Source organism: Syngnathus acus, chromosome 24, assembly GCF_901709675.1.
Source record: "Syngnathus acus chromosome 24, fSynAcu1.2, whole genome shotgun sequence".
Lineage (NCBI taxonomy): Eukaryota > Metazoa > Chordata > Actinopteri > Syngnathiformes > Syngnathidae > Syngnathus > Syngnathus acus.
This window is the reverse complement of record NC_051108.1, coordinates 8,022,987-8,039,491: the sequence shown is the minus strand read 5'-3', so window position 1 is coordinate 8,039,491 and position 16,505 is coordinate 8,022,987. Positions and strand designations below refer to the sequence as shown.

Sequence of the window (16,505 nt, the reverse complement as noted above, 5' to 3'; positions counted from 1 at the left end):
AAACCCTTAATATTTCTAAACTAACTTCCTTATTGATGAGCAGCCCAAGTCCCACCAATTCAGTATTCACAATGACGAGCAGCAAATGAAAGCACCATATCATCTTCCTGGTTTTTCAACGTGATTGTTGATTGGCTCCCCGTGACATCATTGCTATGCGCACATGCGGCTGAAGGCGATTTGAAGCCGCGGTTTAAAGCGACAGACTCTCCCATCCGCTTTCCTCCCCGTCTCCGCCCCTGGCTTAGAACCAGACGTCCCAGCTAATACCCCTCCCACTGCAGGGCGGGACCCCACTGTACCCAAACGACACATTTAATATTAATGAAGTCGTGAACTGGCTCCAACTCGCGTCAGTCCTGCTGCGCGACTGCTGGAGGCTGGCGAGACTTGCTTCGACATTATTTCTGGCTAACGGGGTAAAGGTGGCCCAAAAATGTTGCCGATCCACTGCACGGGGACTTGCTGAATGGAGGCAGTCCTGTCATCGAGCGGAGATTGTGAATTACTGGGCTCAAGACAGCAACACACACCGGTAAGCAGATATTTAACGCAAGTTTGGCAATTACAAGTTGATAAACACACGATTGCAGGGAATTCACGTCAAACTATAAATAATGAATGCATCCTCGTGCAGCCGTTTTTGGTGATAATTTATTATGTTAACGTGTTGCTTTTTTATAGTTTAAGTTTGTAATGCAGGCATTGCAGATATTGATCTAGTTATTATTGTTAAATATTGTAGTCGCTGATGCTTATGTGCGCATCGCTCTGTAAATCTCACGTTATATTCTCAGCACGTCTCCATGCCGAGTTTCTTGAATGAATTTATCCATGAACGATTACCCTTTGCTGTGCGGGAGGATGACCGAGTGCATGCATGCATGCAAGCATGCATGGCAGTGGTCCTTACATAACAATCCAGGATGACATGCTTTTAAAACGCTTGCATTTGGAATGCATTTACTCTCCATCTCTTGACTTGTTGGAGAGATCAAACTGCAGTGGTGCAGTATTTTCTGCTCTTATCTCGTCGAGTAAAAGCTTTTGGATAAGACATAACCCAATTGCTCACATAAAAAAAAAAAAAAACATGACACTAACAAGAGGTTGATTCTGATTGAATTAGCTTGAAGTGATTCACTTGAATGACTCTTTTGTTTGTTATTGTTATCAGCGTGGGTGTTGCCAATTGTAATATCTGGCTTCAGGATGCTGCTCCTGCTGCTGATCAAACAGACTTGTGTGCTGATTCAGTCTTGATTACGCTGTGCAAATGCACAATTCAAATATTTTTCCTTCTGGTGTCAGAGCGGCGTGTTGAGTTCTCCGTAGACGTCCCGCCCTCGGCCTCCCCATGCCTCCATCTCCCCTTGACGACAGAATTGTGGTGGCGCTGCCAAGGCCGATCCGACCTCAGGAACTCCAACTGCGACTGGACACCAGCTACCTGGACTCCATCGCCTCCACCAGCAGTGACGACACGGTCATCAGCACCACCGTGGTGAAAATCTGGGCGACGGCCAATCTTGTGACGTATATGCCCTCATCCAAGGGTTCCACACGCTCCTTGTCGTGTGGATGCAGCAGTGCCAGCTGCTGCTCGGTGACCACCTATGAGAAGGACAGCCCCAGCCTGAACCACAGTCAGGTGAGTGCCAGCAGCCCCAACCTCAGCTATGCCGGACCCCCTATGCTCAGCAATCACGAAGCATTAAGCGCCTCCAGCCTCGCCCCGGGCGCACCTAAGGCGCACCTGTCCGCCACTGTGAGAGTCATCCACCCCAATGAGCTGGCCAAGCGGATGACCTGCTGCCCCATGGGTCACCCCGTTGGGCCCGTGCCGGTCATTATCGACTGCCGGGCCTTCACGGAGTACAACAAGAACCACATCCGGGGGGCCGTACACATCAACTGCTCTGACAAGATCAGCCGGCGGAGGCTGCAGCAGGGAAAGATCACTGTGCTGGACCTCATCTCCCTCCGGGAGGGCAAGGACTCATTTAAGAGCATTTTCTCCAAAGAAATCGTGGTCTACGACGACGGCACCGTCGACCCAAACAGGCTGGCGCCCTCTCAGCCTCTCCATGTGGTCCTGGAGTCCCTGAGGAGGGAGGGCAAAGACCCTATCATTCTCAAAGGTGAGAATACAAAAGCTTGATGGGCCAGAAATGGAAAGGCGGCTTTCCAGCATATTAAGGGATAGAAAGTGCAATTTCATGGGCCTTAGTTTGAAATCATTCTCGACGTCTGAAAGCAGCGCTCGGAGCTTGAGTGCCAATATAAACGGAGATGAAAAGTTGTGAGAGGTTGCATAATAGTGTGCAGTGTTTGTGTAAAGCCTGTTAAACTTTGACCTTTATTGTTCTGATCAGCTGACCTGCCCTCGAGACAAATTGCTTGTTTAATCGCGTGGAAGACTGCAGCATGAAATTACTTCTTGAGCGTGCACCTCACACGCAAACGCTGTGATACTGCCTTTTTAGATTATTATTGACATAAATACAGTGTAGTGTGAGAAGCAGCTGTTGAGGCACTATGCCGAATGGCTGCCATGCTTTCCACCGCTGGTTGTGTGTGTGTGTGTGTGCGTGTGCGTGCCTGCGCGTGCGTGCGCATGCGTGTGTGTGTGTGGCTGGAGCGGCATATTGTGTCGGGTGCGAGGCTGAGTGTCCTATGCAAATCTGTATTGTGCATTTTTTACAGACTTAAAGGAACATCAGTTTTCCATCATAGCTTTTTTATGCAAATTAGCTTTTAAGTACAATGTTTGATGATCAGCCAGCAGAAGCACCTCCATCTTTAATGCTGCAAAACACATACCCCCATCAGCTGATTGCGTCTTGTGATACGTGAATATGGGAATGGCCGACTTAATGTTTTCATCTCACTCTTTGCACCTCCATCTCATTATTTTTTCACAGGCATGCAAATGTCCCGTACACTGGCGCTGCTTTCATGGGCCACACTGGAGGCAACCAAATTATATCCCAGTTGACTGATTTTTGACCTTGCCTTCAACTAATCGACTATTCTCTATCAAAAGACCCGACACAGGACACTCAGCTGGCTCCGTTTTTGACTTTTCTCTGAGGCCAAAGAGCTCTCTTCGTCATTCACTGTTCACATCATGGCGATGAGATTCACATGAGGCTAAAATTAAACGCTTGATTTTATGAAATGTGCGCTCAAAATATTTTTCTGTGGATTGATGCCTTGCCTGCGTTTCAAAAATGAAATACATCATGCCTCTGTATTCTTCCCATGCAAGGATACAAGTGGATTCAGTTGTGTGTGTGTGTGTGTGTGTGTGTGTGTGTGTGTGTGCGCGTGTGTGTGTGTGTGCGTGCGTGTGTCTGCAAGACAGTGGGAAAACGAATGACAACCATAAAGCAACTCCTCACCTGCCCAGGCACCAAAAGGGGAAGCTGCAAGGCTGTGCAATGACCTCACATTAAATCATGCATCAACTATTGCTCTGTGAACAACATGTGCATTGTCCATGTGTGTGTGCGTGTGTGTTTCTCAACACTACTCAACAATATTACGGGTGACAGGTGCAAAGGTTCAGTGAGAGGCATAATAGGAATTCAGTCTTTATTGTCTCACAGCTATTGTAGTAAAGTTCCCCCTCCTAAAATATTATCTATATGTATGAAATTATATAATAATAATAATAATAATATACATAAAATAAAATATAAATAAAATAATACCTAAATAAAGATAACAAATAAGTAAATATAAACAAAACAATAAATCTGAATAAAAAACCCAAATAATAATAGCAAGTGTCCAGATTTTGATTCGAGCGCTTCTGTTTACAGGAGGCCTTAGCTGCTTCAGGCAGAGCCACGAGAATCTGTGTGAACACTCGCTGCACCTTCACGAAGGCCTGGACTCGGGCGCGGCCGCCGACCTCTCGGGGGCGCTACCTCACACCCTGCCCTCCACCCCGGACATCGAGAACGCAGACGTGACGCCCGTGCTACCCTTCCTCTACCTGGGAAACGAGCGCGATGCCCAGGACGTCAACCTGCTGCAACACTTGAACGTGGGCTATATCCTCAACGTGACCACCCACTTGCCGCTTTTTCACTATGACACGGGCCTATTCGTCTACAAACGCCTGCCGGCCACCGACAGCAACAAGCAGAACCTTCGACAGTACTTCGAGGAGGCATTTGAATTTATCGGTAGGAAAACACACTCTGAATGGGATAAGTGGGAAAGAAAACACATATTTTTTATTTTGCTGTGTTTCAGAGGAAGCACACCAAGCTGGTCTGAGACTTCTGATCCACTGCCAGGCTGGCGTGTCTCGCTCCGCCACCATCGTCATCGCCTACTTGATGAAACACACCTGGATGACCATGACGGACGCCTACAAGTTTGTTAAAACCAGGAGGCCTGTCATCTCCCCCAACCTCAACTTCATGGGCCAGCTGCTGGAGTTCGAGGAAGACCTCAACAACGGAATAACGCCACGGATCCTCACACCAAAGCTCGTGGGTGTGGAGACCATTGTCTGAACCGCTCGTATCACCCATCGGTTATTGAGCGTGGAATGTGAAAGCCGCTATTTTCTTATTTATTTTTTTCTCGAATCTCCCCGCCTGTGCTCGTCTCGGACTCTGCAGAGTGCCAAAGCTGTGGGTCAGCAAAGCGGTGGATCAAAACGGATGAGATGCCAAAATATCCCTACTGTTTGAACCTGGCCAACTTCCCGGAGCAGAGCATGAGTTGAGATGTTGAGACAAAGGGAAAGAGAATGTGCTGGAAACGTTCCATGTGGGACTGCAGAGGAGCGAGTGTGAGATAGGAGAAGTTCACACTTCACACTGTGGCACACATGTTGGCGAGACTCGCCAATGCTTTGCCAGTCATTAATTAAAAAAAATTTTAAAAAAAGACAAAAATAAATATAAACAGTTGAAGACATGTCTGGTGTGTTAATGATCTATTTTTATACATTACAAGCCCACTCTGGCTTACAGTGCAATAATTTTGAATGGAATGCAAACCTTGATCTTGTGTTTATATATTGGAAACACGCAGCTGAGTTTTGGTGTTATGTAACTAATTGTGTTTGGTGCAGTACATTTATGTTTTGGGTACAATACTTATTAGGGATGGGCGCTGTGTTTTCTTGATAGACTGCGGGAAATAATTTATTGATAACGTGTCCTGCTTCAATACCAGAAACAAGACACATTCTTCAAACAAAACTGAATTGTCTGCTGTTGTAAATTTTTTATCGATTGATTCAATGCAAAGATTAAGAATACATTTAATTTACTAATTCATTATTATGCCCATCCCTAATAGTTACAGAAATATGTTTTGTCCGTGGTTCTCAGCTGTTGTCATCCTGGGGACTTGCATTTTTTAAAGTTGTGTGTCAAAAATAAGATATTGTTTGAAAATAGCCTCTGAGATATGAATATATTTCTAAAGGCTGTTTCAAACACGTTTGGCCTACAGCCAAAAACATCATAGGCCATGACGTCCGTTAGCCAGAGGTGCACTGGCTTTGTTTACAGTGTAAACTAGTTAGCAAAGAGCCCAAGGCCAAAGTCCATTCATCTTTGTACCGTACAGAAAAATACAAATAGTGGTACCATGACTTCAAAGGGGGATGTTTTGCTTGATGTTTTTTTTTTTTTTTTTTTTTTAATGTTGAGAGATATAATTTTTAAGATCTGAGTGCTCATAAGTCAAGGTAGATTGGTTTGTATATTGTTTTACTGGCTTTTTATGACCCACCCAAAATGCTATTTTTGGTTCCTAGCCCACCAGTTGAGAATCACATTGAGAACCACATGCATAGTTATGAAAAAAATGAACATAAAACAGGGCTACTGGTGATTTTTTTAATGTAACAGAATAGATGAATTTCACTGCCTGCGTTTCCCCTTTTTTTGCTCCTCTCCATCTTTGTGCTAGCCAACATTACGTCCTTCCCGAGTATGCGGCTATACTGCCTAATATATCTTGTATGATGATGGGTGGTAATACATGGTAGCAGAGGTGAGGTGTCCACCTCACATGAACGCACCCTTCCCCTGCCAAGTGTGACGTGACACCTTTCAACCCTTGACACTAAGCTACAGCCAAGTGAGCATTTCTGCCTCACGGAGGCAAAGTGTCCCTTTCAAGGGCTGTTTCTAGTGCCTCGTTCAATGCCTTAAGTCTCACGTCACCGCCGGCAGGGCCTGATTGACAAAGCAATGCATTCAAAGAGCCTGGTGAGAATCTGATTTCATACAAAAAACTAGTGCACTGTAAGGAAAAAAAGAGGAATATTAAGATATTTACCGTGTTTTCCAATGCATAATGCGCCCCCGTGCATAATACGCACCCTAAAAATGGCATGTCGCTGCTGGAAAAAAGCCTGTACCCATGTATAATACGCACCCAAATTTTGACTCTTAAGTCTGTAAACGTAAAATTATTTCAGAAAAAGATCATCTTTGGGAACAACCGGATGTTATTCTGCCGGTCAGTATCACTGCGCATGCGCTAGCAAACTCGATAGCGAAGAAATGTTTCGGATTTGTGTAGGGTACATTGTGACAGCAAACGAGCAGGTGATCGAGCAAGCGTCTGATACGAGAGCATTGTGTTCGTATGGAGCGTGTTTGAAGTGAACAGCAGAGAAGAAAGGAACAAGGCAAAGTGTTGTGAAATAAAATATTACCTGTAATACGCATTTAGGTAGAGAACTGAACTCTCGCTCTTTATATAGCTGATGTGTCTTGCGCATCCGTTCTGCGCATCTGTAATGGCGGCCGTATGATATCCGGTTTGCGATGGAGATTAAAAAACAATATTTGACAATAACACACCATCAAGGATTTCACCAGCGCATCAAACGATGTGTCGTCAATTATGAATTTTACTGACTAAGTGTGTTGGGCAGGATGGCTGAATGCGATGCGCGATTGACAACAAACAAGAAGAAAGGTGTGATTTCAAGTTTTATTTCGAGGGAGATTTTCTTCAAAAATTGTTGTACCCATCCATGCATAATGCGCACCTCAGATTTTAGGACAATAAATTAGTTAAATTTTGCGCATTATGCATGGTAAAACACGGTACTTGAAAAATCTTTGTAAAAAACCCCAGACACTTTCACCACAAACTATGGCGAAAAACGTTGTGGCAAAATGTACTTTTTGGCAGCTGTCTGCCATTTTTTGAGGATGTTCTGCTGGAAGGATATTGACACAGAGCAATTACAAACTCACAACCTCAAAATGTGGCCAGCATATGAATTATTTTGGGTTTAAGCGTAAATACTGTGTGAGTCATGGGAGATTAAAAAAACGACTTTAAATTCAACTCTATGCTAAATAGTTTAAAAATAATAATATGCTCACAAACAAAGTTTATCCTCCGCCTGCTGCATCTAAATTTTCACACTCATTGTGCTTCAGATGTTACTAACTTCCATGGTTAGGTCATTTCTAGACACCGACATAATTTTCACAAACATTGTATAGTCTGTTCACATCCTTCTCCACTATTTTAATTTTATTTGCATGAAAATTGATGCAGAAATGGAAGTTCCACATTTTCCTGGTGAAAATTCATGCTATGCAAATGTTGCAAGTTGTTTGTACAAATGAATCCGGGATGCTGCTGCAGCTCTTTGGCGCATGAATGAGAGTGGATGATGTTTTTAAAAAATTGTCCCGTTTGCTTCAATTCAAGTGTCTTCACATGTCATTGTATCTGTCAACTGGTGCTGTGTAACTTGTAACCATTTAGCACGTTTGTAGCTTCTGCATTTATCTTCAGCCATTAGCCGCTGGCAAAAAAAAACAAAAACGGGAGCTTGCAAACTGAGCCAACGTTGTTTACGATTTGAATTATGTATGTTTTGGTTTGGCTTTTTTTTTTATTATGCAATGATTTTTAAGACAATGTTAACATTGTAGTGTACATTGCTGTCTGCTTGAGGCAACAAAGCATGCCATTGGCTCCTGGTGTGTGAAGGACTCTTGCAGTCCATCTGGTGCTGTCTCAAACACAATGCTTTTTATATTATTTGAATTTTTAAATTATTATTGTGTTTGTAGCTTGAGATGTTTCTTTTTCTGCATCACAACAATATCACAGAGTCTCAGAGGCTCCATTAGAATGATATATAATTCGCTATTTTTTCTTTGTCTCTTATCAACTGTCAAAAATATACAGTTGAAATTTTTTTTTCTTTGTATGCGTACATTATGACTATTTTTGCACTGACCTATGGACAGATGGATTTATTTTTCTCCACAAAGGGTGCTATTGTATCGGAAGCCTTCTCCCTCACCTTTTCTTGCATGACTTGCTCTAAATTCTTCAACTGGTCTGTCATCCCTCAACTTCTACTACTGCTACTTCTTGAACCACTGAAGCACTGTAATTTTGTAATCTCTACTTGTGAGCTTTGAAAATAAACAGGGGGGCTTCGAGTTTGGGTTCCTTTGATATTTGAAATGATATCATGCAAATGTTTTTTGATATTTGAAATGATATCATGCAAATGTTTTGAACACGGGGAAAATATCTTTCCGCAAGGCCAATTGATTTATTGACGGAGTGTTTAGCACATATTTAGCTAGAGCATTTTTATTTTCCCCTGTCCTTTTCACTTACGTGGTGAGAATCTAATTGCCGCCGATGTGTAGAACATTCCCAAATGTCCTAAGCCGCAATAACAACGAAACAAATGTGACAGCATGTATTTTGAGAGAAAGCGACCTTGTGAAATGTGAGTGTCAAACAGCAAGACTTGAGAATTATCTCCACTCGCCTCTTTTTGGACCATGTGTCACGTAGTATATATATAGACCCGGGCCTATATTTGTTCAGGCGGTGGGGAAGGGGTCGCGGAGGTCAGGATCCCAGCATAGGAACAGCCACTAAAATAGTGGTTAGCGTTGTTTCTAATTACGAGTTGATGAGAGCCCTGCCTCATTAATCCTTCCCTATCAGCACCGGACAGGCTGGCAGCACCAGAATAGAACTGATCTTTCCAGCGAGCCCCACATGGACGTATTAGGCAAAACGGGCCTGAGTGGAGGGCCCACCTTTTCCTAAACACACGCACGCACGCGCGCACACGCACTCACACACCACACAACACACACTGGTGGATGCACATATGCAGACACACAAGCGAGTGTGTGCATGACCTCACAACAGAGGAGGCGGTGAAATGAAACAGAGGAGCTGCATGAACCCAAGGACGGCCACACTGGTTATCATCAAGGCGTTGTCATAGGAAGACACACTCGCACGGCATTGCACACTAAATGCCGCTGCGGCCACAATCTGCACTTTCACACAAAGGAATTGTTTGGAATCACTTCCTAGCCAATGCAGTTACTGAAGCGCACGAGTCATGGTTGTCCTCGTTTATTTAAGAATTTTATATAAAAATTATATATGATAATTATGTAATATTTTACACATAATAATAATTCTTTGTATATAATAATGTATTTAGTAATTAATTTAATATTTATTAAAGATGGCAATTAAGTGGCAGCAATGATGTAATTTACTAATGTAATTTGTTTCATTCTGATTATTATTACTGCGAGAGCTCGCCTGGCTTTTCTTTGTGTCCTGACTTTTGTTCTCTACCTTTCATTTCCTATGCGCATACGCATCTAAATAAAGAAGCAAGCGGGCACTCGTGGATGACGACCGGCGACTCAAATCGACTCTGAAAGAAGAGAGGCATCATCTGATGTGTTCAAGGACAGAGTCTTGAATGAAGCGCCAGTTACCATGGATAAAGTATCGTTAAGACTGCCGCTGAATACACCGGCAAAATATTTTATCATAGTAACAGCTCGATGGATTTATTATATTAGCGAGACCATACCAAAATGTTTTCAATCCCCTGAAGAAAAAAAAATCAAACAATTAGCCACATTGCTGTACGCCATTTAGAGGCGTGTATCGCTAGATGACCGATAACCATGCAGCTGTTGTTTGTGAGGTCACCAAGGAAACAGAGATAATTAATGGCCCTATTGAGTTACATGACGTTACATCCGAAACCTCCACGTCTGGGGAAGTCAGTGACGCTACTAACACAGGCTCAACTTTGTACTCCAATTCTCAGTCTGTATATGTATGCCCAGTGTATATATATATACATGCATGCCAAAAGGTCAGATTCTGTGAATACTCACAGGAGCACTCTCAAGCTATATGTGTCCTACTATGGCTATAAAGTAAAATATAGACACACTGTATATGTTTTAGGGTGGTCACAGAGTGAGGTGTATGAAAATAGAATAGTAAAACTATTTATTGCAAGAGACATGTTCTTGATCTACAATGTCAAGAGACCAAATAAAAACAACAGTAAGTGAAAATGAATGGAGATGTGAATATTTACAGTGTGTGACTTAATTCTCTACTGGCGACTATAAAATTTCAATTATCATTTATGTTTAAATTGATTGATGACATAATGAGAGTGTGCACGCTGCTAGGCAGCCATATTTAGGTCTCAACACTCCATGAAAACATTCACCTCATGATCCACGAGGCACATTTGAGGTAGTAGCACACGTACAAGCACACGTGTAAATGAGACGTGTGTTACATTTTTGATAAAGGGAGCAGGACGAGCTTCACCTCACGCCACCTAATCTTAAACACGGCTGCTCAGCGAGTTTTTGTGACATATGGCCGAGCGTCACCACACTGAGTCGTGCACTAGTGACTCATATTCCAAACACGCCCCCTTGATGCACCACAAATGTGCAACAGCGGGTTTTCGTTCTACTTAGCCGTTGTGGATTTGATTTATTAATTTATTTGCTTTGCCCCTTCTCACTCCATAGATATCTGCATATTTACAGAGATGTTGTCGTGGTGTCATGCCATCTGTAATTCTTTTTACCCAGTGTGAAATAGGCCCAGACCCCCTGACTCACTCTCTCTCTGGCTATGTGGTCTCTCTTTAGCCATCTCAGGCTTCCCTGCTTGTATCACCTGACACACTTGCATGAAGGACAATGATTCATTAAATTGACTGAAGCTGGGATTTTCAACTGGTGGTTCGGGACCCAAATGTGGATCACATCATCTGTCTGGTTACAGACCTGTCATGATTCTTATTTTGGGGTTATTCCGAGGCACATTTAATGGTGGCAGATGTGCGCTGAATTGTTTAACATGCGTTGGAATGTGATTGGTCAATTGAGACTACAGCCACTTTCTCAGCTATAAGAGGGTGTGCACACTTGTTCAATCACATTATATCCATTATATGCATTTCCCCTTTCCATTATATGCATTTCCCCCTTTTGACCAGCTCAGTGGCCTAGTGGTAGAGTGTCCGCCCTGAGACTGGAAGGTTGTGGGTTCAAACCCCGGCCGGGTCATACCAAAGACTATAAAAATGGGACCCATTGCCTCCCTGCTTGGCACTCAGCATTAAGGGTTGGAATAGAGGCTTTGCAGCTGACGTCATCAAGCTACCCACATTAGCTTGGCGGCCATCATGGCGGTCAACTTTTCAGTGCCGGTCAACGACTCACACACGCTTTCTTGTTATATCTGCTGCTATTTGAGCTTAAAAATGCCGGATACCTGCTGTGCTGTTGGATGTAGCAATAGACGAGGCGATAAACCAAATCTTAGCTTCTATAGATTTCCGGCGAACATGAAAAAACGTGATAAATGGATCGCGGATATTCGTCGTGAACGATGGAAACCTACGATTTACACAAGGATATGCAATGAGGACTTCATATCAGGTATGTAAACAAACTATTCACCCCTGATTTGTTTCACAAAATGTGAAATAATACAATATGGGATGATACAAATATGATTGTTGAAAATGCTGGGTGCATTTTTAGAAAGGCAGCAAGAGCAGCAAGGCAGGGAATGGGATGATTTCTTCAGTTCACCCCCCCGTTTTTATTTTGTCTTTATTTTTTCATGATGCTTGAAAACGTTATCAATGTAAATATTGAATTATATTTATTGGTTAAGTTTTCAAGCCAATCAGATGTGGCATCATGCAAAAATAAACAAATAATAAAAATGGTAGCAACTTGAACAGACAGGTACAGTATCTGAATGATTTCACTCTATTCAGTTTTTTAATATGTCAAGTTATGAAATGCCATTACAAAACAAATCGACGAGGTAATTATAAATATCTGGATATGAGCGTTCAGGCAGGTCGGCTGTTGCAAAATGCTCGGGCGATTTTAGCATGCTTCTCGGTAAAAGGTACGGATCCGTTGTGCCAACAAGGTTCAACTTCTCTCTGTGACGATTCTTGGAGTCTTCATCCAAATGCCTAACTTCGTTGGATAGCAAATCAGCCATAATTCGGAAGAAATCGGTGAAAACGTAGCGCAGAAATCAGACAATCCATACAAACACGTAGGAACGAGCTGACTAGTTGACCGCCAAGATGGCGGCATAACACAAAATCACGTGATAAAACCACGTGACTGCAAAGCCTCTATTGGGGGGTTAGATCACCAACTGATTCCCGAGCGCGGCACCGCTGCTGCTCACTGCTCCCCTCTCCCCCAGGGGATGGATTAAAATCACACGGGGATGGGTTAAATGCAGAGGACAAATTTCACCACACCCAGGTGTGTGTGTGACGATCATTGGGACTTAAATTAAAAAAATATGATTTCATTTATTTCCCCCCAATGGAATTGTGTGTATCCTGCCCTCCAAATATGTTGAATATCCGAAGACAGTAAGCTCAACCACTTTCACTCATCAAGACTCTGAAGGCCAGGTTGAAGGTTGACTCCAGGTTTAATAACAAGGGAAAGGGTGAAACTGGGAGAATACAAACCACATTGTATAATCAGTCATACGAACTAAATGAATTAAATCGATATGAAATCTCAATCATGCTTTTATCCTATCGTCTAACATCACGGAAAACTATAATTTCAGAACTCAAAAGATCTATTTCGATCCATAATAACTTAAACAAAGATACATACCAACGATGCCTTGTATAACACAAAATGTAGGTAGTAGTTTTGCCGAACTGCAGGAGAGAATAGAACAAGCGGGGTTCTCTTTCAACACTGTGCTGAAACCTGCGCTTACTTCCTGATTCTAGTCATGTGACCTAATCTATCTTAACACTGATCACAGACTACAAAGACATGAAAGACATGACACTCCCCGTCTGGCATTTTGCCACAACCTTAAAGGTCCATTATACAGTTCTGTTTCTTATCGGGGGCAAGAAGGAGGACCGTCTCGGAGACGGGACGCTGGTACAGTTTTGTCCCGCCCGTCTTGGAGACCTTGACCTCGACTTTACGTACCATGCCATCGTTGCTGGGGAAGACCTGAGTAATCAGTCCCAGAGGCCACTCGTTTCTCACGAACTGATTGTCTTTGAGAAAGACAATGCTCCCAGGCTGGATGTCTGGGGTGGGAGCCTGCCACTTCTGTCGCGGCTGAAGTGATGCGAGGTATTGCTTCTTCCATCTATCCCAGAACGTTTGGGCCAGATGTTGGACTTGGCGCCACTGGGACTTGTGGAGGTCTTTGATCCAGTCACCGACTGGGGCTGAAGGTACACTCACCTTCTGGGTGAGGAGGGTTGTTGGAGTAAGAATGAAAGGATCGTCTGGGTCAGTAGACAGTGGAATCAGAGGTCTGGCATTGATGACCGCAGCGACCTCCGCCATCAGTGTGGAAAGTGCTTCGTGGCTGAGTCTCGAAGTTCCAAGCTGGAGGAACATTGAGTCCAGGATCTTTCCTGTACTTTTGCGCTATATTCTGACTGTCTGCTGTATGCACACTTGCTCTGTTTTGCTCCTCTTACTTATTTATTTATTGTGTTATTTCATCCATCCATCCATCTTCTTCCGCTTATCCGGGGTCGGGTCGCGGGGGCAGCAGCTTCAGGAGGGACTCCCAGACTTCCCCCTCCCCAGCCACTTCATCTAGCTCATCCCGGGGGATCCCAAGGCGTTCCCAGGCCAGCCGAGAGACATAGTCTCTACAGCGCGTCCTGGGTCGTCCCCGGGGTCTCCTACCGGTGGGACATGCCCGGAACACCTCCCCAGGGAGGCGTCCAGGAGGCATCCTGATGAGATGCCCGAGCCACCTCATCTGGCTCCTCTCAACGTGGAGGAGTAGCGACTCTACTCCGAGTCTCTCCCGGATGACCGAACTTCTCACCCTATCTCTAAGGGAGAGCCCGGACATCCTGCGGAGAATTTGTGTTATTTGTTTATTTATTATTTATTCATCACTCTTATTATTCATTGTTTGTGCCTTCTTGTTTTTATTTTGTGTTTGCTTGTATGTAGACTTAGACTTAGACTTAGACTTAGACAAACTTTATTGTCATTTTGTCAACACTACGTGTACACAAAACGAAATTTCGTTGCATACGGCTTTCAACAATGTAGTGGTATTTCGGCTGGTTAAAAAGTGACATTCTATATAAAAATATGAAATAAGATAATTATAAAGTACAAAGTGCAGCAGTGATAAAGTATGTAAACAGTGCAGGAGACAAAAGCAGTATTTACAAGTGTGCAGAGGAATGCTACGTTTGACGACAGCAGGGAAAAAACTATTGCAGAACCTGGTGGACCTGCAGCGGATGCTGCGAAACCTCTTCCCAGAGGGCAGCAGGGAGAACAGTCCATGGTGGGGGTGTGATGGTTCACTGATAATATTACGGGCTCGGGACACGCAGCGCTGGGATGACAAGTCCTGAATGGAGGGAAGAGGAGCCCCGATGATCCTCTCTGCTGTCCTCACCACTCTCCTCAGGTTCTTCCAATCGGAGGCGCTGCAACCTCCACACCACACCGAGAGACAGCTTGTCAGAATGCTCTCTATGGTGTTTCGGTAGAACGTCCTCATGATGGGTGGGGGCAGGTGGGCTCTCCTCATCCTCCGCAGGAAGTACAAGCGCTTCTGTGCCCTCTTGACCAGTGTTGTGGTGTTCACAGTCCAGGTGAGGTCGTCTGTGATGTGGACTCCCAGGAATTTAGTGCTGCTGACCACCTCCACAGCTGAGCTGTTGATGATCAGTGGAGCGTGGTGAGGCTGGTTCTTCCTGAAGTCGACGATGATCTCCTTCGTCTTCTCCACATTCAGGATCAGGCTATTTTCTCTGCACCAGCCCATCAACTGCTCCACCTCCTCTCTGTAGTCCAGGTCGTTGTTGTCCCTGATGAGGCCCGCCACCGTTGTGTCGTCTGCAAACTTCACGATGTGATTGGTGGTGAACCTGGGGGCGCAGTCGTGTGTCATCAGGGTGAACAGCAGGGGGCTCAGGACGCAGCCCTGAGGGGAGCCTGTGCTGAGGGTGATGACATCTGAGGTGTTCTGTCCGACCCAGACTGACTGAGGTCTGTTGGTGAGGAAATCTAGCAGCCAGTTTCGAAGGGGGGTGCTGAAGCCCAGGTGTTCCAGTTTTTCCACCAGATGTTGTGGAATGATGGTGTTAAACGCTGAGCTGAAGTCCAGGAACAGCAACCGCACGTGGGTGTTCCTCTCCTCCAGGTGAGCCAGGCTCAGGTGAAGAACGGAGGAGATGGCATCCTCAGTAGAGCGGTTCTGCCGGTAGGCAAACTGGAACGGATCGAATGTTGGGGGGAGTCTGGAGACGATGTGTTCTTTGAGCAGCCTTTCGAAGCACTTCATCATGATGGGAGTCAGTGCCACAGGTCTGTAGTCATTCAATGAGGTGGTTTGAGGTTTCTTCGGCACCAGAATGATGGAGGCAGCCTTGAAGCATACTGGCACTTTGGCTTGGTCCAGCGAGATGTTAAAAATGTCTGTGATGACACCAGCCAGCTGGCCTGCACATTCCTTGAACACCCGCCCAGGTATGTTGTCGGGGCCTGGGGCCTTACGTGGGTTGACTCTTCTCAGAGTCTTCCACATGTCGGCTGAGTCAAGGCAGAGGGCCTCCTCTTCCTGGTGGGGAACAGTTTTAACTGCAGGAGTGCTGTTTAGTGCCTCAAAACGCCCAAATAAGTTATTTAGACCATTTAGGAAGTCAGCATTAACCTCACCCACCGGGGGGGAGGGTAAGTTGTAGTCCGTGATCGCCCGTATGCCTTGCCACATACTCCTGGTGTTATTGGCGTCGTGGAAAAAATCCTGAATTTTTCGACTGTGGCTTCGCTTCGCTAGCCTGATGGCACGGTTCAAGTTGGCTCTCGCTGTCCTCAGTGCCTCCTTGTCGCCAGACTTGAAGGCTGAGTTCCGTGCTCGTAGCGTATGACGTACCTCCTCAGTCATCCAGGGTCGTTGGTTGGCTCGGGTGATGATGTTCTTAGTGGTGCTGACGTCCTCGGAGCATTTGTTGATGTAGGCTGACACAGTCATGGCGTACTCATCAATGTCGATCTGATTGTCATATGTTGCTGCTGATTTGAACATGTCCCAGTCAGAGCACTCAAAGCAGTCCTGGAGTGCCTCCATGGCCCCCTCAGACCACACCCTCACCTGCTTCACTGTGG

The 16,505-nt window shown here is 44.8% G+C and overlaps 1 protein-coding gene across 1 annotated transcript; it reads left to right on the top strand.

The window, feature by feature from the left end:
- The first annotated feature begins 274 nt into the window (after positions 1 to 274).
- dusp10 (dual specificity phosphatase 10) lies at positions 275 to 4,929 on the top strand. The gene is made up of 4 exons (XM_037244407.1): positions 275 to 535; positions 1,312 to 2,141; positions 3,828 to 4,196; positions 4,267 to 4,929. Exons 2-4 carry the CDS (start codon positions 1,358 to 1,360, stop codon positions 4,530 to 4,532), a joined length of 1,419 nt encoding a protein of 472 aa, XP_037100302.1. The 5' UTR covers positions 275 to 535; positions 1,312 to 1,357; the 3' UTR covers positions 4,533 to 4,929.
- The last annotated feature ends 11,576 nt before the right edge of the window (positions 4,930 to 16,505 follow it).